This window comes from Thunnus albacares, chromosome 2, assembly GCF_914725855.1.
Source record: "Thunnus albacares chromosome 2, fThuAlb1.1, whole genome shotgun sequence".
NCBI lineage: Eukaryota > Metazoa > Chordata > Actinopteri > Scombriformes > Scombridae > Thunnus > Thunnus albacares.
In genome coordinates this window covers 21,340,497-21,365,730 of record NC_058107.1, presented here as the reverse complement: position 1 = coordinate 21,365,730, position 25,234 = coordinate 21,340,497, and the positions used below count along the sequence as shown (strand labels likewise).

The window sequence follows — 25,234 nt, the reverse complement described above, 5'->3', positions numbered from 1 at the left end:
TCACCAGCAGCTGGCTCCCTGCTACATTGTACGGCGAATGCTCACAGCCAAAATACACAGAGCTACTCAGGGCCATAGCCCCACCTAGTGGAAAAGTCACACCATGCCACTGCAGGTGAATCCTTATCTTTTACTCAATTAACCATTTGCATTTTTTTTTTTTTTATATATATATATCCTGGCGGGATAAAACACTGTTTTATCTAACTAGAGATGCAAAATAGTCTCAGACTCTGCACCTCTGATTGGCCCTTTAATCAGCTCAGATAAGGTAGACCACAAATTGTGTATTTTGCATTTAATTTTTTGTGAGCATTATGTTTTTTTCCTGCTGTGTTGCTGTCCATTTCACTTTTTTAGTTGGTCTTTATTCGTCTCTATGTAGTCTCTATACAACAAGTATAAAATAAACACATTAGGACAATCTTGTAGATGAGAAAGCTGACAACTCACCATCTTTGCAGATGGTGCTGACCACGCAGGCTCCTGCCTCCAGATTGTAACCACTGACACAGCTGCTGCAGTTTCTTTCACCGGGCCCCAAGCACTCGTAGCAGCTATGGTCACACCTGTCGATAGTCGTATGAAGAATTAGATACTCGTCTATGCAGCATTAAACTGTCTTTGACTGGTCGGGCTTTATTTTCCTACGTAGCCTTTTTCATGATCAATATTGTTCAAAATCTTGTCACTGTAGAGCTTTTACCTTTCCACTTTACTGTTCTCCAATATGCACTCAAACAACTCAAGAACAGGCATTTTATGCTGCAGTATTACACATTATTTTAGCATGAATGAGCTATATTATTAGAATATAATTCAGGCATATCAGATATTGTGTAAATATCAACTGCAGCATGAGAAATAATTTGTGTCACACTCCTACACATTAACATTAGAACATTTATACATGTATAATTTATGCTTGTTCCTTTATGCCCTCGTGTGCATCATAAACAGTGTGTAAACACAACTGGGGACAAAAGAGTGGATCCACCAATGTTAGCGGCACAAAATATGAAACAAAATGAAAAGATCCCATATAAATGCACTTATATGATCAACCACACACAAAAGTGAAAAATATCTGCTTTAGTTTAGTTTATTGCTTTGCTCCTTTCAGTATGCGCTGGTGAGCAGCGTTTGCAAAGAACTGGAAGCTTAAAAATGAAGTAAGAAGTGAAATTTTGAACGCAGTCATAATCAAAACAAAAACTGGATTAGAAAATATTGGGAATAATCCTTTAGGAGTATAAATCCAAAATTAGGCAACATGAAAACTTAGTTGTCACATTTACCGTCCTGCTTGTGTGGAGAAAAACATTTACTGGAAATAATCTGATATCAGTTTTGGGGATCAGGAGGGAGCTGACAGAAAATGAAGGAATCGAGTAAGGTAAAGGGTCAAGTGAGTAATAAATAATTCAAGGTGGGAGAGAAAAATAGCAGGGAGACAAGTCCTCTATGAGGACTGATAAGAAAATGAACAACAGACAAGGTGTCTGAGTCAGCGGAGGAGTTCGACTGTGGGTGTGATGGAGGGAAAGTTTACTTGTTCCTTCACTCCTTTTTCTACTCATCCAAGTTAACATTTTTAAATAGTGAAGAAACACAACTGTGTGTGGGGAGAAAACTGCACACGGTGTTAAGACTGAAACACTGGTGGCACCAAGAGGCTGTCCTCAATGGCTTGTTAAAAATTGTGCAATTTCAACACATTCTAAAAGTTGAAACAGTGAGGGGGTACCAGTTTCATGCTTTCACAGTAAACTCCAAATGACAGCAAAGTCCTCTGCAAGGACACTTATCCTTACAAAAATACAAAATAACAATTCTTGCTGAGTCACAGTTTTAAATACATGTATAGTGCAACAAATTCTCTGTTTCTTGTAGAAGAGATGTTGGTATTTGAATCATCTGCTGGCCACTTTCTCAGAATATTAACAGAGAAACCCGACAACAGGGAATTGCAAACATTGTGCACTACGGAAAGAACAAGTTATACTAGGAAAGGCTCAACTGAGGTAAAGTTAAAGAAAAAAAAACAGGAAATTTGCACTTCACTTGCTAGAGCTCTAGATTTTCTTGTGTTTATCTCTGTAGACGAGAGCTGTGAAACCTCTTCATGAGTGCTCTGTGGTGAACAAGTGTTGGCAGGTGTGCTGACTCACTTCTTACAGGACCTCTGCACCTGCCCGTTGTCTGCGTTCTGCTCTGACAGGTAGTAGCCAGTGCTGCATGTTGACACGCACCGCCAGTCCTCGAGTAAGTAGCTGTCTGCACACTTAGTGCATGCCTCTATACCTGTGCCTGAAAAACACATCAGGGATGTTGTGAGGAATTACAAATCAGCCAGACAAAGTACACACTGACCTATACAATAAATGTAGCTCATTGTTAAATGTCTTATGACTTCCTACCTGCGCAGGTGGCACAGGCCCGATGGCAGGGCTCACAAGTCCTTCTGTGGCCGTTGTAATAAGTCCCTGGGTCACACGTCATCTGACACTTGCTTCCTTGAAGACTGGACAGAAAAAACAAAAATACATTCATAACTTCCTTGTAAATGCCAGAAAAATATGTAAGCAAAAAAAGCTTTTATAATTTCTTTTAATTGGCAACAAAGAACACACACAGGCAGCAACACAGGTGAGTTTAGGAAAAGATATTTTGGGCGAAAATGTGGGAAGAAGGAAGAAAACAATAACTTCAACACCGGCGATATGATTTCTCATGTGGGTGTTTACAACAGCGACTGGCCTTTTCATTTATTTTTTAACAATTATGCAGGAAATTTGAACATTTTCTAGGTTAATTTAAAAAAGTAATCAAAGTGTATTTGTAGTTTTGACCAATATATACAACTGATTTGCCAGATGTAGGGGTAGAGGTCAGTCAGGAAGTAGGTTTGGAGGTTATAAAGTCAGTTCTGTGAAGTCACAATGAGGACAGGTTGGTGAGCTCGCTGCGCTGAGCTGAAAAACAGCTGGTCTGTGTTAGCTAACGTTTCCCAGAAACGATCTTGCCTGGTTCTCTCTTCCTCTTCGGCTCCTAACCGACCATGAATGGTGAACTGAATGAGAGAAGAGATTGTGTGTGTGTGTATATATGTGTGTGTGAGCATGTGTCTTACTGTGGTCTCGCTGGTGTTTAGAGGAAATTATGGCTTACAAGTGTCCCCACCTCCACCTCTGGCTATACTGAACACTTAAAGTTGAGTTCAAGACCGCAGTATGTTTTAAACGCTTCACAAGTGTTTCCTTTGTGACCTATCAGGAATTCCAGCGCTTTGAAACACCCTATCCTCTGTCAGGTCAAGTGTAGCTGGGGCAGCCTGAAGAGGCTACTGTGGAAGTGGTCAGAAAATAAACTAAACATGTCTGCATGGATAGCTAAATGGTTTAGATTAGAGGTTCTTCAAAGTAAAGATCACAACCCAAAATGGGCAACAGCACCACTTCTTGTGGGTCTCCGCATGACACGAGTATATGTGGGTTTTAATAAGGCTGGGTCACAGGGTGAAACTCAGTTTACTCAATTTGAGTCCCCAGTGGAAAACAGTTGGGAGGCCCTGGTTACACTGGATCATGCTGCGAACCAAAAACCACAGTGTAACACAATGTGCTTGTCTAAAATAGCAATACTGTATTCCTGCAGCGTGAGAGTGGTTGAACGCTGAAAACCACAACACTGACATTCAAGCCTAACTGATTCAAAAAGGGCAAAACCTGAGCTATTTGTACTAGTATGACAGAGGACTGACTGTAGAGCCACATGTGAACAAGCTTTGATTAATATCAGCAGCTCTGATAGCAGGAGTCAATTAAACATTAGTCTCTTCAATGCACACAACAACATTTTTAAAATAGGCGTTTCTTACTATAATTAAAAGGCACAAAAACAACCTTCTGTCAGTGTTCTCACTGCACTTGTGTCTGGTCAGCTACTTGAGAATTTGTACCACGGCTCATTTGAGTCTCTGTCCTCTAATGCTTGAATGTCTTGCTTGAAAGATAAAAGTGTCAAATGAATGAAAAAAATGAAAAAAATGTAATGTGAATTGTAAAATAAGGGTAAAAAAGGTTGCTGGATCCAGGATTACAAATCCATGTTGTGCAGATGAACTCAGGTCAAATGTACTGAGCTTAATTTTAAATTTCAGTTAAGGCTTCCAAAGACACAAATTACGCCAGGCTGAAATGATGCGAAATACATCTTAAAATTCCCATTTGGCGTAATGGTACAAGCATAAGTTTAGGAGAACATGGGAAACATTACGGCGGAGTATGCTCTAAACAAACGTTCACACGTGTTAGAGAGGGGTGAGATGAGCACACTTTCAACTCTGACAACCTTTCCTCAAAGGCATTCATCATGTTGCGCTTGTTTGTACACACAAAACGTGACATTTGTGTAAAGAACGGAAAAACAGAACTTGAGAAAGAAGCACACTGACACTTTTAGAATATAAATGCTTGAAAAATAGTTCTCGGGCAAATCCTTCAAACTTTCTGCAGCAGTTAAGAAAAAATGCAGAATGATTTCACTCTGTTTGCTATTAATTCTAACTACACCCTTGCTGTGGTAAAAATCAAAACACTGAAAGTTATAAAGTGTATAATCACAAGTCGGCAAGAGCAAGACTGTGGCGATGACACGGCTGACATTGAAAACAGCGATGCTCCAAAACTAATTAGCAGTTCTTGTTAGGCATGGCTCAGCGTAGCTCTATGTTTACCTCATCCCAGGTTTACATTCTGTGCAGATATTGGAGGCGGTGCATTTCTTACAGTTCTCTGGACATCTCCTGCAAATGTTGGAATCTGAAAAACACAGGGCAAGCCAGTCATACACAGTGGCTAATAGGAACCAGAAGTCTGGTTGCATTTGAAATGAAGAAAGGGAGCAGAGGTGGAAGACAATGATATAAAAAAAAAAAAGGAGGAGAAGAGGGTAGAATGAGGACGACCAGTGAGAAAAGTGGAGGAGGGAAGGAGAATAAGGAATAAGCAGAAGAAGGGGCAGATGAACAAAAGTGGAGGACAAAAGGCAGGAGGAAGAGATGGCAAGAGAGAGAGATAGAGGTGGGGGGAAGAATAGAAATGTCAAAAGGCTAAAGCGGCAGGGATGAAAAAGAAGATTGTAGTGTTGGTGAGGGAGGATAGGAATGTCGATGAATATTTCAAAAGGCAGACTAAAGGCAATGCCACGCTTTGAAACAATGCACATGGACACTTCTGCCTTCAGCAGCGACGAGGATTGCCGTAAAGATACGTGAATAACATGTTTTATTGTTCCTAGGAAACCAAAGAGTAGACTACAACTATTCATCAAAACTGTAATTTCTACATTTCCAATGGAAAAACATTGCTGATGTATGACACAACCTTTATGGTTTTGTTTTGGGAAGTCATTTGGTCAGAGCAGAGAGGAGGAGACTGAAAGTAAGTGCGGTTAGATTTTCAGGAATCTGACAATCATTGAAGGGTGGATGCAGGATATGGACAGGTCACAGACACATTTCCATTGGAAGAAAATCCACTTTAACTTTTGCCTCTAAGTTTTTACTTTCTCATTTCAGTTGAAAACTGCAGGTCGACAACAGTGCTGAAATGATTAGTTGTTTAACCAATTAGTCAAACAAGAGAAAATGATTAGACAATTTTGATCATTTACAAAGCAGAAATGTCATTTCAGGATTTCCAGCCCTTTAAATGTGAGGATTTGCTGCATTTCTCTGTTTGACATCATAGTATGTTAAAAAATATCTAGATTTTAGACTATTCATCAGAAAAAACAAGCATATGAAGACGTCATATTAGGTTCTGGCTAAATGTAATGGACCTTTTTATACTATTTTCAGAAATTTTATAGACTAAACAATTAAGCAGTTGATAAAAATAAACGCAACTAGATACATCCCTAGTCAAATAGTCTTTTATGGATCTATGTGATTGGCAGAAACTCTGCCATAACTTTTTTTTTTCTGTAAAAGTTATGTCCACCAGTTGAATTCACCTCAGCTTGCTGTCATGTCTGACAAAGAGAAAATAAACTCTAGATAGCTCATTTAACACAACACAAAGCTCTGCAGTGCCAACATTTCAAAGGAAAAAAAATATCCACTACATCTTGGCCCGTTGAAATGTTATGATTGAATTTGGATCAGATCACATCAGATCTGCTGCCAAAGACTCTCGGAGCTGCCAGGACTTACACTATCTTGGCTGCGTACCAATATATAGACATAATTATAAGATATACATAGTTTCAGTCTCTCATTCCTGCTTCACTTTCATCCAGGCTGGCATACATCTTCAAGGCGAACGAGTAAGAATATACATACAGTTGATACTGTATGTTAACACGGCTGTTTATTATAAAGCCGTGGTCAACACAGAGAAAACAAGCTGACTTCTCCTAAACATAATCCCAAGAATCCTTCTGCAGATCTGTTCTATTTCATGATTTTTCCCAATTTAGTCTGGGCGAGAAAAAAAAAAAAAAAAAAAAAAAAAAAATCAGCTAACAAGCACAGGCGTTTCAGTCCTTTTCGGTTCAGCAGGTGTATTAAAATAAACAAGTGGCTAGACGTTACATCAGGAATACAACAGCATCATTGTGAGGCAGTGAACGAAAGCAGTTATGACCACCTAATATTTTTTTTCGTGATGCAGTTACTAGAAAGAGTTTCCTAAAAGTCCTGTTTGTTTGCGTCTTCTTTATGGAATACCTTCCCGCACAATAGAGAAGCAATAGATTTCACCATTCACTAATCTTAGGGACATCACACCTTAAGAATTTGATAAATAGGCGACAAAGTAACAATGGACTTGCCAAGACAAATCAATGACCTGAGTAAGCACGTATCAATCACGGCTGAGCCACTGATAGATTTTGTGTTGCTGGTGGCGATTTGCTGCTGCATCTGCAGAACTGCCCAGTTTAGTTAAGTTTAAATGTTGTTTCATGCACATGGAAAAAAACACTAAGTTAGAAGAAGCTTATAACTAAAACCAACGAACAATTTAGGAAACAAATTGTTGACTACAATGCACACCATTAGTGCATTGTAGAGGCAGTTTGGCCAGAAGGGAAACGTACCTTGGTCGAGGTAGAAGCTGTCGACACAGGTGGCGACACATGTGTTAGAGCCCTCATTGAGGTGGAAGCCAGCCCTGCATGTAGTGCACTGGTCGCTACGGCTACCGACACAGGTCTCGCACAACGAGGAGCACTTCTTGCAACGTTTCCTATCATCACGGAAAAAGCCACTGGGACACTCGGACACACACATCCTGAAATGGGGAAAGAGATGAGATGGGGGGGGGTGAAAGGAAAGAAAAGTGTCACAGAAAGCAAAATCATTAAAATCACCTTATAGACATCATATTATGATTGTAGTTTACTGTGATGCCAGTCTGCTTGAACATGATATTAAAAAGGACCAAATCGACATCATTGTTCCACGGTTAACAGCCGTCATCACGCAGTTCGATATAATGTTAACAGCTTCAAAATGTAAAACATATGTCTGACAAAAAACACATGGCTCTTGTGAGTGTTAAGCACATAATACTCTGTAGGTTTTTGTGTGTAATCATAAATAAAATAAGCTCAAGTAAAACATAATTTTATAGGACTCAATTTCCCACTGTATATTTAAACTTCATGTGTCAGTGGCATATACTGAGTCGGGACAAACAGATACAGAAGTAAAGGGGCTGAGTGTGTGCGTGCGGGTGCTATATGGTGAACAGGTGTAACATCTGTTGGATAACTTCACAGCCCTCCGTCACCCCCCCATTTCACCCGGAGGCTCCCTTCCTAAGGTGAAAAAGATCTCTGAAATCCTCAAGAGCACAAAACACACACACTCATGTACACACTCCTTAAGCCTTCTTCACACACTATGGACTTTTCTGCCAAGAAACACATATGGCACGTGTGAAACACATAATCCACGTGTGCACGTACACACTGCCATGTGTTCGTCCTCCAACTTCAGCACCGTTTCTCTGCTATGCTGAAATTATTATTTAAACAATAAAAATTACAAAAACACTATAATGTAACGCCTACATCAAGGACACCGTTAAATGTGAGAAACACTTTAAACAGCCTTTTCCAGACCACACTGTCAGTACTGGCAGATGTCTGTGATTGAGTCCTTGAAATCATATAGACGTGAAACTGTGGAAGAAGCAATTAAGATACATTTCATGTTTTTATTTTTATAACATGACCTTTACGCTTACTTTTGTATTTTTGGCCATCATTCCTAAAAGGCTATGATAAGATTTTAGTCACAAAATCACCTCAGGGGTGCAATAACCACATTAAACTCACTATTGTTGGGAGGTGGAAACAAAAGTGAGCCCAACCGAAATGTCAGTTACCTTTCCAATAAAGCCGATAAAGCACACTGACATGAACTGAAATTTTGTAACTTTACAGATACAGATTTCTTTGCTTATGAACATTGTCATCTTATACAATCAGTGCTTAGTTATCACTAAGGACACACAGATAATTTCCTAAATATTTGCTTGTGGGAATACAGGGACCTAAAGTGTAGTTTACATTTTATAATATAAAGTTACACTTAGTGGGTTTTTAGAAGGTGGATATTAATATTTTTTCGATTCAATGTCCTTAAATTTGACATTTGTTGGGCCATGCAAAATGAAGAAATACATAAATCAATAAATACAGCAATTAAATAATTCTTACCACCAGAATTTACTCCTGGTGAAGTAGAAAACACGCAATAATAGACAATAATGTAGAGAAACTCTGGGACACTGAGAGTAAATTAATTACAAATTAAAGATAGAGAATGATCATAATTTAAAGAACATTTTGCAGATTTTTGGACTTATTGGACTTATGACCTGAGTTTCTACATTCTTGTATATAATGCACAGACCTTTACACACATACAGAAATGCAAACATCCTACAAAGCTCCAAAGACCGACACACCTTTTGGCGAGTCTAGACCATCAAACACATATGTAGGGATGTAATTATCTGAACATTAAACACCACCACCACCACCACCACCCTTCGTCCTTCCTCCCACCACTCCCTCCAATCTTCACTCATCAATTGCTCCCTGTGGTGGCAGAAAAGGGCAACGCACCTCTAAAGTGGGCTAATGATAAGGCAGCGCCTAAGCTTGCACATTCTCATGCACCTGCATCGGTTTGCCTTTTATTAGTGCAGAGACCTGCCGACACAAAGGCAATTACAACAGACTTTGATCCTAATGGGATCCTAAGGGCACACACGAATGTGCACACATGCGCAAATTCACAGTCTCACACACACACACACACACACAGATTTAGACACACCATTAGACAATCTTATTCACATAAAGCTCTCCAACTAACAGGGAAAAGCGGTGACCTGTGACCTTAAATGGTGGCAAATGTGTAGAATTGCACACCAATAATGTGATTTTCTAAAATTCAAAAATCTTTCACAAAAAATGGTGACTCAAGGTCAGAAAGTTGTAACAAGCCAGAAATTATATCATGTGACACTAAAAAAACAAACTGATAACAGCAACAAGACACATTAAAATTTTACTCTTTTACGCCTTCATGTAGGAAACATACTGTACCAAGTTAAGTGGATAAAATTCATGCATAGTTTCTTACAAAATAACAAATTATGAGACAGAGTTCATCACTAAGATGATGGATTTTATTTAAGATTACGGTTAAAAAGCCTTTGAAAGATTCCCAATCTTCACCCTCGACTGGATTTTCCTGCTCTGTAAAGATTCATCCATAACCAGATTCAGACGACTGAAGATAAAGTCTTCGTAACTTTCTGATTGACACCCTCTGAACTAATATTACCTCGCTTCATTTGGCTGTCAACTCCCAGAGGACTTCAAGACTTCCAATTCTTCTAAAAACAATCAGACTTTGTTGGAATCATATCTGAGTCAGACGTATCTTCTATCTGTAGCTTTGTAGCTCAGATGCACTTTTTAAATTAAGAAACAAATTGGTTCTAGAGATACTTTTATATCTTCACATATGCTTTGAATGTCTGTAAACTGTTCCCTGAAGTGAGAGACTGAAAGGAATTTTAAACAATTATAATCACCACTTAAATTATACCACCTAAAAAAATGTACATAAGCAAAAATATATACAAAATTACGGAGCCCCAGAGTGGTCATAGAGTGAAAAAAAAATATATATATAGAGGCCATGTTTTACTACATTGAGCGTTCGAAATGCTATTGTGTGCACATGACATACAGTTCGTTCCCATGTTTTGGTTCATTCATGCACATGAGATAAGTGTGTATACAGAGAGCCGAATGTACTGTATCAACGATTCAGTCACTATCATTGCATCTCAACTGATAAATACTGGTAAGTTTACTAGATTATCAGTCACCATGTGTTCGCTATAGTAGAGCCTTATTAACAGCTTATTGGCTTTATGGGGTTACATCAAGGTACATTCCTTAAAATCACTAATTATGTGAGGCATGTTTTGTGCACCCACATATTCTTACGCACAGATGCAGTGAGCTACCAAATGCGCCAACTGTACACCGACAATTAAGGACTAAACTATAAAATCAACCTTAACTTGGCATCTTCACCATAATAAAGCCTACGTTGAACACATAGGTAGGCTCTTAACACGTAACTACGGTATGTCTTAATCTAAGTATACCCACTGTGCGTAAAGACCCGCACAACTCATTCAACAACACTGATCACTATCTCCTAAATAAAAAAGAGCTATGTGGCAGCTGCATCTTGTGTCCATGAATGAACCAAAATGTGGGAACAAATTATATCTCATGTGCACGCAATAGCATTTCAAACGCTTGATGTAGTAAAACGTGACCTCGATATATTTTTTTTCTCTCTATAACCACTGCGAGACTCCATACAAAATATATAAAACAGGTGCAAAAGAAAAGTTTATTCACTCACTCACACACTTGTTACATGACTCATCTTTGTATTTCTTATCTCACCTTATGTTAACAATTTATGTTTAAGTTGTTTGGCTCTGAATCTTTTTTTAACAACCCCCATATAAAACAGGGAAGGGGAAGACACAAGGTGGCATGACGTAATTAACGGGTGAGGTTATCAGGGCAATATGCTCCTTCACATTCAAATTTGCACACAACAGTGCAGAATCAGCTTTTTTGATCTGTGATTTTAAATAAAAAACATTTATAAAACTAGATCATTTCCTACAGTTTTCATGTGCAAGTCTTAAAGTCTATACGTTTAATAAAAAAATAGGTTACCATGTTGGTCATGTTGTGATTCTTTAATGTTCTATATTGAAGATTGGCAACAACAATGCATGAACAACATCGATACTGATGCTATAAAAGCAATCTGACCTGGTGTTGTTCTTGAACTTGAGGAAGTAGTGGAGGCAGTTAATGCAGTGATGGGGTCCGGGACCTTCACAGCCATTCTCGTTGCATTCAGAGTCACAGGGGCCTGGAGACACACAGTGTAAAGGAGTAAAGCCCATAAGAATAGATTATATAGCCCAAATCACAGCCTTTAATAATACCCTTACAGCTAACATTGCAGTACAACTTACTGTCTTTGTGACAGGTCAGTAAAAATATCAAAAGACTTACGATACAAAGCAGGACATCGTGGCTGCTACTGTGGCTAACCTGTGTTGTAAGGGCTCTGGATTTATCACTCACCGTTGTACTCCTCTGTGAACTCCTCGTCGGTGGGCGTCAGCATGTCTGTGGAGCGAGGCTTATCGCTGCGCAGAGGCGAGTACGGGTGCACAGATGTGCCGTACAGCACCAGTGACCACTCCTTCAGCTTTCCTGTGGAAACAGCAACGTTGTAAAAGTCATCTTACAAAAACACACACATTTCAGACTGTCCTGATGGTGAGCAGCTGGGTGTCCTTTGATATTTATTTAATTTGTATATTTGTATGTAGAGCTGCTATTATGATCATGTTTAACAACAGATGTGTAAGAGAGCAGTAACTCCATAGTCTATTCAGCTATAAAACAGGTATTTTGCTGCTACCATAAGTAGATTATATTACATGAAAACTTTTAATAATCCCCATGAGAAAACTAGGCACAAGTTACACAGGATTGCTGTGATATAGGTAACAGCTTTTTAAAAACTGCTACTCCCCATTTTGAGACTTTATTATGTTGTTAACTGCTCAAAAGACCCATTAATTTAAGTTCACTGCCTCCGGAGCAACACGTGTGCCCCTCCTGGTCGTGCACTGAGTCCAGTCACAACTTTGTCTTTTCCACTTTGTCACTGTAGCTTCAAATTAAATTTTAAAAATGCAAATTGAAATGTTCACCAATTTCTTTAATTTATTGAATTTTATTAAAGAAATGTGTAACTCTCTCATACCAGGTACTTTCTGGCTGCGGAGTTGAGAAGGTGAGTCATAGATCTCTAGGACCCAGTCGCCTGCTGCTTTCTCTCCCCAGCAGTGGGTGGTCATAAATTCCCAGTTCTTAAAACCCTCCATGGAGTGATCAAACAACCTACACATCAAAAATACACACACACATGCACACACACACACAGAAATCACACCAAGATATCAGATGAGGCAACAACTCAAGTATCGCACGTACCTGTGCAAACAATTACAACCAGTCAACCCAGTACAATCACAGTTTCTAATGAACTCTACAAACATTGTAGGACTGTGGTTTACTTGAGGTGAATGTAGCCTACATACAGTGCACTCAGTGTCCAAATTTAAAAATATTTACTGTTGTTTACAAAGCAAACATAAAGGAGTTAATCTACGTTTTAAGAGAATAATGCAAATGTTCTTCAATGTAATACAGAAACATTAAGTATTTAACTACGAGTCACATTTTTCCAAATTTATAAGTAACTTACAGCAGTTTAATGTCACTGCAAAGAAGCTGACTTGTATTCATTTATTCTGATTTAAATGTGGTCACAACTTGTTCTCTACCTGTTGGCAAGCAGCTGAGACTTGGTCCCTGAGGGTGAGGTCAGGTTGATTGACAGGTCCCCACGGCGAGGGTGTGTGATTGTAATACGTACGACCACATGCTCCAGGTAGATTACATGGTGGTTGGGGTTGTCAGTGCACCCGGTCGCCTTGTACACCGACCGCACCACATGCTCTGGACGGATAGTTCTGGAAGAAAGGATGGAAAAACACAGAAATGATGGAAAAATTCACCCTAAAAAGACAGAATTAAACAGTTGGTCACATTCCTATCAGTTGATGCATCAACAAAAGGAACAATTTGCAACCGCTACCCAACACCAATCCCTTTAAGCATCCACTAATGGAAACAAGCAAGTCATTAAGGCAGATTCAAAGTCTGAACTGATGTCAACATACTCCACCCACAACCCAAGACAAAAAGTGGGGAAAAGAATTTACGGAAATTGTGGCATTAACTAAGGAGGTTTGCTGAGTGTACAAGTACATTTTGTTGCAGGAAAAAAAAAGATATTGCAATTGAAAACAACAAAGAAGCAAACAAAAGAATCCAGTCGATTGAGGTCTGATTAGCTTTTGGAAATATACAAGTATTTCAAATCAATCTTTTCTCACAGCAAAGCCTGAATATGAATTTCAAAGTAAACTTGTGTATTCAGTCATTGGGTGAAACTGAGCAGCCATCATCTTTACAGCACAGGATTGACTTGCTGAATGTCACTCTGTGTGCTGGTACGCTGTCATGTATCTGTAGCTTGTATGCTCGAGTGGATGCGCTTTTTTCTCCGAGGATGAGGACTACGGCGGTTTCACTATATTCAGACATTCTGCGCTGTCAGCTCTCGCCAAAAATACTGTTAGTGACTGACATAACACTCACTATTAAGTTTCAATATACTGAACTACCCCTTAAAAGCAATCACATGTATTTTGATTTAACTTCCTCCAAGCCTTCAACCTGCCAAAGAAACCAAGAAGCATGAGCACGATAAGAAAGACAAAGAACATTATTTGTTCTGCCTGCTATACACTGCTCGGCAGCAGAAAGATGAAACAACAGCCAACACAAACATCTAACGACCGTTTGAATAACATCAGTAGTATGATCTAACATACTTCGATAGTGATACAATACCAATGACAGTAAATTCAAGGCTAGTATAGGGGAACAATGAATACCATCTTGATATAAATTGCATATAGAGCAGCTGAGCCGACTCAACATATCAGCTCACTGCAGAACTAGATTACATGCAGATTTTATTCAATGGAAACTGAAACAGAGCTTGTTAATTACATTTGTTGGCAAAATACATATAAAAGGATTACTATAATTAATTTTTTTGCTGTAAGGAGAACGCCAGTGACTTGTACTGTTTGATCCTGTATTGAAAACAGCAATTACATTTTAGAGACTAAGTGATACAACACAGATGTTTATCATTGAGAGGAAAATTACCCTTGGGCAATTATGGTTAAGAATGTATTTAGTTGTGTAAAAGATGAGGCTTTTTCTTGGAACAACACATTCCTCATGTCACCAGCAACAGGGTGGCTCTTTTGACAACTAAGAGTGTTTTCACACCTCTTGTTCGTTTGCTCTGATCCAAATCAGTTGATGCGTTGGTGAACTTGGTGCGTTTTCGACTTGGTTCAGTTTCTTTTCACACAGAGAAAAATCCAAATGAGTTGAAATGCAGCACCACAAGCCACATGAGGACGTACACTTCACTCAATGGGCAGATTGCGGGAGCAAGAACATAAACACAGGGAGAAGGTCCTGGAGGAGGTCCACTGGCCAAATACAACGTTGTGCGCTAGTCCAGGTCTGACATCAAATCATTCTGCGCCTTGTTACTAGCAACTGTTAATTTCGCTCATCTGCATCCCACTATGCCAAGCTCAACTGGCTACGGGACCTGTTCAGCAAGTTTAGTGAGTACACCAAGTAGTCAGGTCAGATTGAGGTCGGATCATGTTCCCACCACAAACAAACCACTCCAGAGTTCATTTGGGAATGGACCGAGACCACCTCCTCTAAAGGGTCTCCATTTAACTGGACTAAAAAGTTTCCACGCTTTTCCCCCTTGGCGCGATTCGTTTGGCAGGTGTGAACACAGTAATCACACTCGGGTGAGGACCAAAACAACCGCACCAAGACCCTTTAGAGGAGGCGGTCTTGGTCCGGTCCCAAACGAACTCTGGAGCGGTTCGTTAGTGGTGGGATCATGGTCCGACCTCAATCCGATCAAACTACCAGGTGTACTTTGCAAGTTTGAGTAAAACGGCTCCAATAGCCAGGTGAGCTTTGTATAGTGGGACGCCGATGAGCAAATTTAGCAGCTGCTAGCAACTAGGCGGAGAATGAATCAATGTCAGACCTGGACTACTCTGTCTGAAAAGAAACCTAACCAAATGGAAAACACACCAAGTTCACCAACGTAGCAACTGACTTGGACCAGAGCAAACAAACTCTTTTGCCATTCAGTAATGCATGTATAAGTTTTAAGTCACAGTCATAAATGTGGTGACTTTAAATCATTCTGCTAAATGTTTTCTCAAAAGTTTAATGTGAATGTGATCATTTGAAATAATGAGGAAGTGATTGTGTTGACTGTGGGGTCAGTCCACTGATCATTGATTACTGCTAAGAATACCAATTTGTTTGTGAAAGGCCAAAATTGGCCCTCAATATGAAACTGTAACGATTTCCATTGGGAAATGTAGTTCAAATTGATAACAATGGTGCATAAATGCACCTGTCTCATATCAATTAGATCAGCAAATTAGTATGAAAGGAGCGGAAGTGGTTCATTATTCAAAGCGGCATGTTATGAATTGTTTTTCCAGAATGCCGACAGGTAAACAATCCATAACCAATTCTCCATTCGTCCTTCAACTCAATCTCTGATCATTTACATAATGGAAGGCTGACCGAGCTGATACTTGGGGGATAAATAGTCAATATAAGAAAACTGTATGAACTCAATCAGACTTCAAGGAATGAATAAAAGACAGAAAACACTGATTGTCTGTTTTGTAAAGTAGTCGATGACTATTTGGAAAGTGGACAGCAGTAATGGCTGGGGAGTCTAGGGCTGATATCACAGCTTTGGCTTCTCTATGACATAACACAGATAACTGAACCATACGCATGGGACCGAGCAGAGCAGATGCACAGCTGATTACCACCAGCCTGATTGCACACAGATCAGGCAGTTCTCCTGGTGCGTGCTCCAAGTGGAGTGAGGCGAGCGATTGCAGACAGACATTACCAAACGCAGTCAGAGGGGCCAGCCAAAGGGTGTGTGGGAACACAGCAATGAGGTGACGGCAGCACTTATGTAGTAAGTTACAAGAACACACACACATTAAGTATACACGTGTGGGGATGTACCAAGAAAGGAAAAGAGACACACATAGACCTGCTTCCAAAATACATTTACACAAACGTACTTCTTTCTCTCACTTTTCCCTTCTTGTCTTACAATCACATGCACATTCATGACGCAAGTTGGTACAGAGACATAAATTTATACTTGACAAAGTGGTTCATTGGGGGGAAAGAATGTTTCAGGCTTTTTGGGGTAATTTAAAAACTGTTTTGTTGAACTGTTACACATGAAACTTTTATGACTTACTATATTCGCCCTCATCCCTAAAACAAAACAAAACAAAGCCTTTTGTTTCCTGGTGATTTCCTATTTTACTTCTTTGCAAGCCTGTCATTCGGAAGGGTAATTCTCTTTATGAACAAGGTTTAAGCTGCCAGGAACTGTACAAATGTGTGACTGACCATTTCTTGCGTCTGTAAGGCTACTCATAAATACACTACATTTGGGAAAAAGGAGTTAAAATGGCAGTTTGTATTTCAACAACAGTGAGAATCTCTCCATAAGCCAGCACATATTACATGAGTACAGAGGCCAAAGCACGGCTGCCACTGACACAAGCTGGACTTTACATAAGCCTCATATGGACTGACTTGTGCACTGGAGCAGAACAGACAGAATGACACTGATAATGCTGCAGTCATTGGCCACCGAGCCTTCGACTGAAAGCAAACCAGTCCAGGGCCCAAGTTCAGCCAGCCACCCTAACACAGAACAGTGCTCAGGCTTCCAGCTGCATCAAGAATAACAAGCTGTGAAGCCCTGGCTCTCTCTCTCTATGTGTGTGAGTGTGTGTGTGTCTGTGTGTGTGTGTGTGTGTAGTAAAGGTCTTATGTGAGAACCACCCTGCCAGAACTAATGCTTGGCCCCTATCAAGGTACAGCTTGCACAACCGCACTCTCACATGCCGGTGCATAAAACACCAGGGAAAGAAAAAAAAATTAGAGAAAAAACAAGAAGGAACTGAGACAGAGAGAGGGGGTAGTGGTTGTAAGAGAGGCACACAAAGACCAACCAACCTCTACTTATAACACAACACAACCATATTTTGTCACATATGCGGGTCTCAGAGTTGACTCACTCATCTGGAATTTCAGTTTAAGCTTGCGCAGTATGTGGATTTCTTTATATCCATCAAAGCGGAGTCCAATACGATTAATATACCTGTTGAACTAATAAACGTCCATCCATTATTGTGGCAAAGAAGTGGGTTTCTAGAAGCATTGTACTGCATGGTAGCCAAGTGCTTTTATCTCAACAGGAAGCTTTAAAACAACATTATCCTGCCAAAAGTTTGTGGACACCCCTGTACCTAATTCCCAAGTCAGGCATAGTTAGGGCAGCCTACGCCGCTGTTGGGTCCTGAGCTGTGCTGCTGGCACTTTATAGCAGCCTCATTCTGAGTTGAGTCATGGTATGCATGCATGAGAGAAAAACCATATCATAAGCCCAACTCCGTGTTATCAGTGCTTCTCATCGGAGCCCTCAAGGTTAAACAGGCATACATTAGACCGGCACCTGCTCTAAACAATTCATTATAATCCCACATACTTCTGGTTTCCGTTAGGCCCCTTATTTCCAGTTAAGGGAAATCTTCATGTTACAGGATACAATATTTAATATTTTTAGACAAATTCCAACCTTGTGGCAACAGTTTTTCCCTATTTCAACATGACATGTCACTGTGCGCAAAGCGAGGATAATGAAGAAATGGTTTTTCCAAGTTTGGTGAGTTAAACCACATCCAACACCTTTGGGATGAATTGAAACACCAACTGCGAGCCAGGGCTTAACACCCAACATTGGAGCCTCGACCTCACTAATGCTGTTGCGGCTAAATTGGAGTAAATCCCTGCAGTCAAGACCCAAAATCTTTTCTCCAAAGGAGTAGAGGCTACTATAGCAGCAGATTAATGACCGTGGTTTTGGAATGAGATGCTCAACAATCACATATAAGTGTATTGTTTGAGTGTCCGCACTGAAATGCTTAAACAGACTTGTGGTTCAAATGAGGTTTTTAGGTGAATGTGATGTGTTTTCCATTCTTTAGTGGGCTCAGCAAGTGGTCTGGTCACTGGTAAGTCACATCATATGTGTGTGTCAGAGTGTGTGTGTGTGTGTGTGTGTGTCCTACCTGATCTGTCGGTCTGCGCTCTCCACACAGACGTGCTGAGCAGGGACTTGCTTCCATCGCTCCGCCTCCTTCACCATCGCCTCAGCGTCCATCAGGCCAAAGCCGTACAGGTGGCTGACTGTAGGACACACACAGCTGATTAGACTACTCCAGTTCTCACAATCATACCAATAATGACTTATCAAAGAAAGATTCTGTATAGTTTAAGCTCGTGAGTATGATTTTGTGTGCTTTCCCTATCTTGTAATCACGAAGCCAAAAATAATATAAGAAGAGGGAGTCAAATTAAGAATCAGTGACAAATGTTCTAGACAATATCTGCAGCCATCTTTAATACGTTAGTATTATACTGGTTTTTGGCTCCTTGTAGAGACTGTTATGTAGGTTATTACAGTGTCAAAATGTATCCAAAAAAGCTAGTCTGTTTTTTTTAAGACAAGGATCCTCTACAGTAAAATAGATGGATGAAAGTACTGAAAATATGTGAAGTAGTTGTCGAAAAATGAAAAAGAAAGTTTGGAAACCACTCAACTTATGGGTACAGCTAATCAAATATGAATTCCTTCCATACCCCCCTCACCCCCCCTTCCCTGTTCTGTTTCTCTTTAGTTCCTCTTTGAAAAAACAGTCACTTGGAAAATCTCCAGGCACACTGGGCCTGCAGCCTGGCTGACCCTTAGTTCTCACTCTCTTGGTTTCTCTCTCACTCACACACACACACACACACACACACACTCATACACACACACACCCAAACACACACACACACGCAGGTATGCATACACACTCAGGCACGCATTCACAAAGTTGTGAAACAGCAACCACCACATGGACCCTGACAGATGACAGCTGGCTGTGCAGTAGTTAAGCAGGAGGAAAAAATTCCAGCCATCTTTTGATTGGAGAAAACAAATTCAGGAGTCAAAATCATGCATATTGATTTAATACTTTCTGTGACTGTTTTGTATCTTTCTCTCAAACATAACAGTCTATCCCACCATGAATTGTAAATGTAACTGTGTTGCAAGAATATCTGCTGAAACCAACCACAGTATCATCTACAAAGTGGTCATGAATTAAAAACCAGTCTGAAGCTGTTAAACACAAAGATTCAGCTTTTCTTTTATCGTTGCTTGTGACATCGTTATCGTCAGCTTTACCACGAACAACAGAAGGCCAAGTTAGGCCTGTCCTGTGTCCTGTTGTCTTGTGTCTCACGGGATGGTAAGATTTAAAGTGGTGAATCAAAGGCCCTGATAATATCAAGCTGAAGTAATCAGTCAGAAAATTTAGGTGAAATTGGAAATGTAGATAAGGTTAAATAACAGTTGGATAATGTTCATCACAACACAACTTTTTACGGTTTACAATAAGTCCAAACAACAGTAAAAAATAACAGTAACAAGTAAGCTTTGAAATGCTCTTTCTGGATCTTTAACCATTCTGAATTTAAGTTTTCACTCATTTAAAAACAGTCTCCTTGTGTTGAATTGCTAATAAAGATATCAAAATTAATTCTGCAGCAATCTGATCCTCGGTTGAGAAAATCACCTCTAGGTGGTGTGAACTGAGGTGGAAAAGCCAGATGATATTTTTCAAATATTGTTTCCCCTGATTTCTGTTTCGCCAAGTACATGTTTTATGTAATTTTATCTCAAGAAGTTTTTTTCTGTTTTTATCTCTGAAACAAACATTGTTCTCTATATACATGTAGAGTCTGTGTGTCTGTATGTGGTTGTATATGTGTACCGTTGTAACCAGCAGCATTGGTCTTCCAGTCGGGAGCGCTGAGATGTCCGGCTCTAGAGGTCTTTACAATGATGTGCTGAACATCTCTCCAAGACAGAAGAGGACTAGCAGAAAAAAAAAAATACACACAAGCACATACATATATTAATACATATATCTAGACACTTGGGACTGACTACAAACGCATATCTGAGCAGGAATTACATAAATATATAAGTGAAATCAAGGCTGCTTAAGCTTCTCTATACAGACATTCACATACATTTGAAATAACAAATATGGAAATCTACACATATGAACATACATAAATGAAAAAGTCAGGCCTCGTAATACTAATAACGTCAACACAGGAATGATGATGAGAAAATGACATTTTGTTGCTTTTATCATGTTCTGGAGAGAGGAAAAGAACATGGAGAGAGAAAAAAAATGATTGAAAGCAGGAAAATGTATAAAAAGACGTCGTCATTATGGGAGTAAATTCAGACGACAGCATGGGTGGATAGGTGGATGAAAGAACATCATAAAAAGTTTAGGATAAAAAGGGGGAGTACGTGAAAAAAAAACAAAGAAGAAGAAAGAGGATGAAATGTAAAACAAGGTAAAGAAAACACAGTAATATACAGTCTGTAAAATTACAGGGAGGCGTAGATGGAGAGCATAGATGCCCATTCATCCGTCCCTAGTTTCTCAGATCTCACGTGAGATCCATTACAAGATGGCAGCCATGTGTCTCGACTCCTTTGATGTCCAAACGCTACATTAAAGGGGGAAAACCAGGAAGAAGTGGGTCACCAAGTTTCCTGGGATTCCCTTCCATCTCATATGCCGGCCAGATGCTCCGCTCCCTCCCCTCATGTCTCTCCCCTCGCCATCTGAGACCACTGGATCATGCACAACTCTGAAGCAGTTGACCTAAAACTAATATTTAAGTTTTGTAACCCAACATTCTGATTTTAACATTTTAGAGATGTGAGAGGGAGACAGAGAGCGACAAAAAGGAGTCCACCTTGAACACACTATGCTTTTGCCCGCTGAGCCAGTTCTCATAAGAACAGGTTCTTTTGCAGCTTCCTGTGATCTCTTAAACCAGAAACGCGCTAGAAGACTTTTAAAATCCTGAACGTCTGGAAGAAGTCTCTGCGTCCCACATTTAGCTGCTGACTTTCGCAGATTACGCTGAAGCCCCCTTCACACGTGCACTTTATTCTGTGAATGTTGGCGATTTTACATATAGTATGTGTGTGTATCTGTAGAGTAATGCTGTATGGTATGAGTATATAGGCTACGCACAGGGATCGTTGATGCTGTGTTTGGTTTTGTGGATGGTTTTGCTTGTATTTCCCTTGTATTTTATATATTTGTATTGTTTTTATTACATTTTTCTATGCATATATATATTTTTTTTGTTGTGAAGTACATTGAATTTCTTTGACTTCTTCCTTGGTGTAGTTATTCTCCAACTTCTCATGAGAAAAAACAATTATGTACCTAGGAAAAAGTCTATTTACAGATTGCTTATGCAGCATGTGAAAAGTACTCAAATTGACTTAATGGACTGTTCAGACATCCTTTTTGCAGCCATTAGGGTTATATTAAAGGAAAAAACTACTTTCTGGTGTTAGGGATGTGATCAAGATTAGACAAACAAAGAGAATTTTAAATAGAAACATTATTACATCTTTTTATGGGAAGTTCTGCTTGCAATGAACCCAAAATATTATAACCCTACGATGCCCAGAATACATCATTACAGTCAGGTCTGCAAACCAAGACGTTGTTGCTACACATGTTCAGAATTCACAAACGCCCTCACCAAACCCGCACTTATCAAATGCAATTGAAGAAAAAAAACACTTAATAGCTGAAAATATCAAGCAAAGAAATAATTAAAAGGATCGTAGCACAGACAAGTGCTATGATAAGTCAGAATAATTAATGTTCAGATCAATATTAATAGGCTTAACTGTCACTGTGTAATTATGGTTCTATAAATGTTTTATGGTCATTAATTAAAAGTGACTTTGGCATCGTTATCTAGGCCACGACAGCCTTCCCATAAACAACCCAATACTAATTAATGGAGCAGCACGCATACTGGGGGGAAACCATAGGCAGCAGCAAATCAGAACATCTAACATAGGTTTCTTGGTGCTTCTCTCAAGTGTAATTATGGACGAAAACACACAGGGATAATCTGCAGGGAGAGAGCACGGAGGGAGGTGAAGGAGGAAAAATGAAGAGGCAAAAAGTCGCAACATTTCATCTCCATCTCACCTTGGTTCAGTCCAGTGATGGAAGATTATCCACTAAACTCTAAAATCTGCCTCTCTAGCATTTATTTTAAAGCAGATGAATGGAAAAGAAATAGAGGTTTCAATTCATCCATCTGTCCCTGCTTTGGTTTTCTTAAAACCTCCCTGTAGATGAGGTTCTTATGCTGGGTTATCCGTGCTCATTTCTTGTTCATCCCACCTAATTTCCTCACTGAGGACTCCATGTTCACTCACTTTTCCATTTCTTCACTTCCAAGGACAAAAAGGAAACATGAAAGAAATAAAAGTTTCATAAGCCCTAAGACGTTGGTGCTTGCCATGCTCATAAAGAGATAAATCACACACTTAAACATCTTAAATTTGGCATAATCTACAGAGAATGGAGCATGGGACAGATTTCTGAAATAACAAGTTCCACTCCACTCTCATACCAAGGGAAAAGACCTCACAACAACGAGTTTAGTAAAGTCTGGCGTGATGGCGTCTTGACACGCTTATCACACAAAGTTTGCTCGCTTTCATTCACCAGATAAGAGCTGATATCATCGGTATTGCACAGAATTTGTCTAAACTGTTTCCCTCTCCCTCTTTCATCCTCTCCTTGTTTTGCCTGCGTGTGCATGCATGCAAGTTTATCCATGTGAGAAACTCAATGAATGGATAGAAAGAGCGTTTGCCTTGGAGGAGGAAAAAAAAAAAAAACAGAGACCATCGTGACAGCGGTGGAGGCACAGCAAGCACGACAGAGAGGAAGTGAGAGCCAGCAGAAGAGAAGAAAGCAGGCGAGCAAGAGGCAGTGTGTGATAATCTTGTTGAGGAAACAGGCTTATGTGACCAGCACTGCCAGGAAACCGAGAATATTTTCTACTGGGAGGATTTGGATTGGATTATCCAGGTTAAATGAAGTGACCTCAGCTAACTGAGCCGCTCAACATGTGATGATGGGGGTAAAGCCCAATTCAGAGTCTCTGTACCTGCCCTGCACTTTCCAATTGATGAATTTATCGCAAATTAAGCACACTGACAGATTTCAAAGAGGAGCGGGCAGGCTCCTGCTATGCATCACCAGGGCATCTAGAAGGCATGAGGGCAAGACAGGACATTGAAACCAATGGAGGAAACTTTGTACTTTTCTCATTTTACTTTGAATTTGGCAATTCAGTCCCTTCTAACAGAAATGTTTGGCATGAAAGCCCCTGGCCCTAAAGCGTTTGTGGGTAGTCCTTCTTGTTGCAGACAGCTTGAAATTGAGTCAATCAACATTGCTGCAACTCAAACTCAAACTGAATCCAAAGTATATGATTTGTGTGATTTCAGACCGGGGTAACTACAAGTCACTTTTGAACCCAATAATGATGGAGTAATCATTAGAGTATCACGATTTTGAAATAAGAAATTTATTTTAAGACAACCATCTGCTATGCATCACCTCTGTTGTGTGTACATTGGAAGTATAAATAAAGAAGAAGTAAATTTTAAATTGCAGTTATCAGTCTTATTCTATATTTATTCACTATATTATGAAGAGCCTTCAGTTTTATGGGCAGCTGAGTTAAATATCCTTTTTTCAGCACATACAGCAGCATGACCACATGCCATCATTTGATATTTAAACTGCCATAAAATGGCAGAAGGCTGAACTGCCAGAAAGCAGAAAAGTTCAGATTTCAAATGTCTGCAGTAAAGGAAGGACAGACTGCTGCCTCAGGATCCCGAGACTACATTACTGTCATATTTGTGCCAGTGTATTGATTGACTGTATCACAGTATATCATCATATCAAATTAATTATCTCAACCCTATGTAAGACGGGCTACAGTATGTACACATTGTAGCTTCCCAATAGAGTGTTCAGTGGTATCTGCTGAGGTCTGGAAGAAAAACCAAACCTCTGCTGAGAAACAATCGATCTGGATGGTCCGATGTAATCCAAGAATCTAAAAGACTTGATTTAGAAGCCGCTGAAACACAAGCGTCACATAGGAAGTTCGACATCGTTATGAGGCTGAAAGGCTTCCGCTCCAAAATCAACTTTGTTTCTGATCACGTGGACGAACAAAAAAGGGTGGTCAGATGAAACAAACGTGTTTTATTTTGCTACAATGACAAGAAGTATGTTTGGAGGAAGAAAGGTGAGGTCATCAAACTGAGCACCTGCTGTTAAACATGGTGGTGGTGGTATCAAGATCTAGGAATGTTTTGCTGCAAAAGGAACCGCCGCTTTGAAGAAAGTGGATGGATTTAATGAGGAAGATTACCTCAGAATTTTTCAGAACAACATCAAACCATCTGCTAGAAAGTTAAAATCTTGGATGTTGCTGGGTGTTCAAACAGGACAATGACCCTAAACAAACATCAAAAGTGGTTTTTGGGTGGCCAAATCAAGCTAAAATTAAGTTTTTGGAATAGCCTTCCCAAACTCCTGACCTCAACCATGTTGAAAATATGTGGACTGCCCTGAAAAGACAAGTTCATGCAAGATCCAAACACAATTCTGCCTGAAGGTTGTTGATGGCTACCAAAACCCTGCTGATTTAGACAAAAAGAGCAAAGGGACATGCAACCAAATACCAGCCCATAACATTTTGATCTATTTTCAAGAAACGCACCATGAATTTGTTAAAGACACTAAATTTGTGAATGTTTTAGTGACAAAGGAAGTGTGTTTTCCAATCATTCTGTTCCAGA

At 39.8% G+C, this 25,234-nt stretch overlaps 1 protein-coding gene across 5 annotated transcripts in view; it reads right to left on the bottom strand.

Moving 5' to 3' along the window:
* pcsk5b (proprotein convertase subtilisin/kexin type 5b) overlaps nt 1–25,234 on the bottom strand; it is a 79,871-nt gene that overhangs the window by 27,397 nt on the left and 27,240 nt on the right. For all 5 annotated transcript variants that reach the window (XM_044372782.1, XM_044372791.1, XM_044372815.1 and 2 more), the window contains 11 exons: nt 20,271–20,374; nt 18,522–18,639; nt 12,996–13,184; nt 12,413–12,549; nt 11,722–11,853; nt 11,401–11,503; nt 7,105–7,298; nt 4,739–4,823; nt 2,421–2,524; nt 2,172–2,310; nt 454–569 (listed from right to left, as the gene is read on the bottom strand). In XM_044372782.1, the coding sequence (XP_044228717.1) occupies nt 454–569; nt 2,172–2,310; nt 2,421–2,524; nt 4,739–4,823; nt 7,105–7,298; nt 11,401–11,503; nt 11,722–11,853; nt 12,413–12,549; nt 12,996–13,184; nt 18,522–18,639; nt 20,271–20,374 (1,421 nt within the window). The remainder of the gene's footprint in view (nt 1–453; nt 570–2,171; nt 2,311–2,420; nt 2,525–4,738; nt 4,824–7,104; nt 7,299–11,400; nt 11,504–11,721; nt 11,854–12,412; nt 12,550–12,995; nt 13,185–18,521; nt 18,640–20,270; nt 20,375–25,234) is intronic.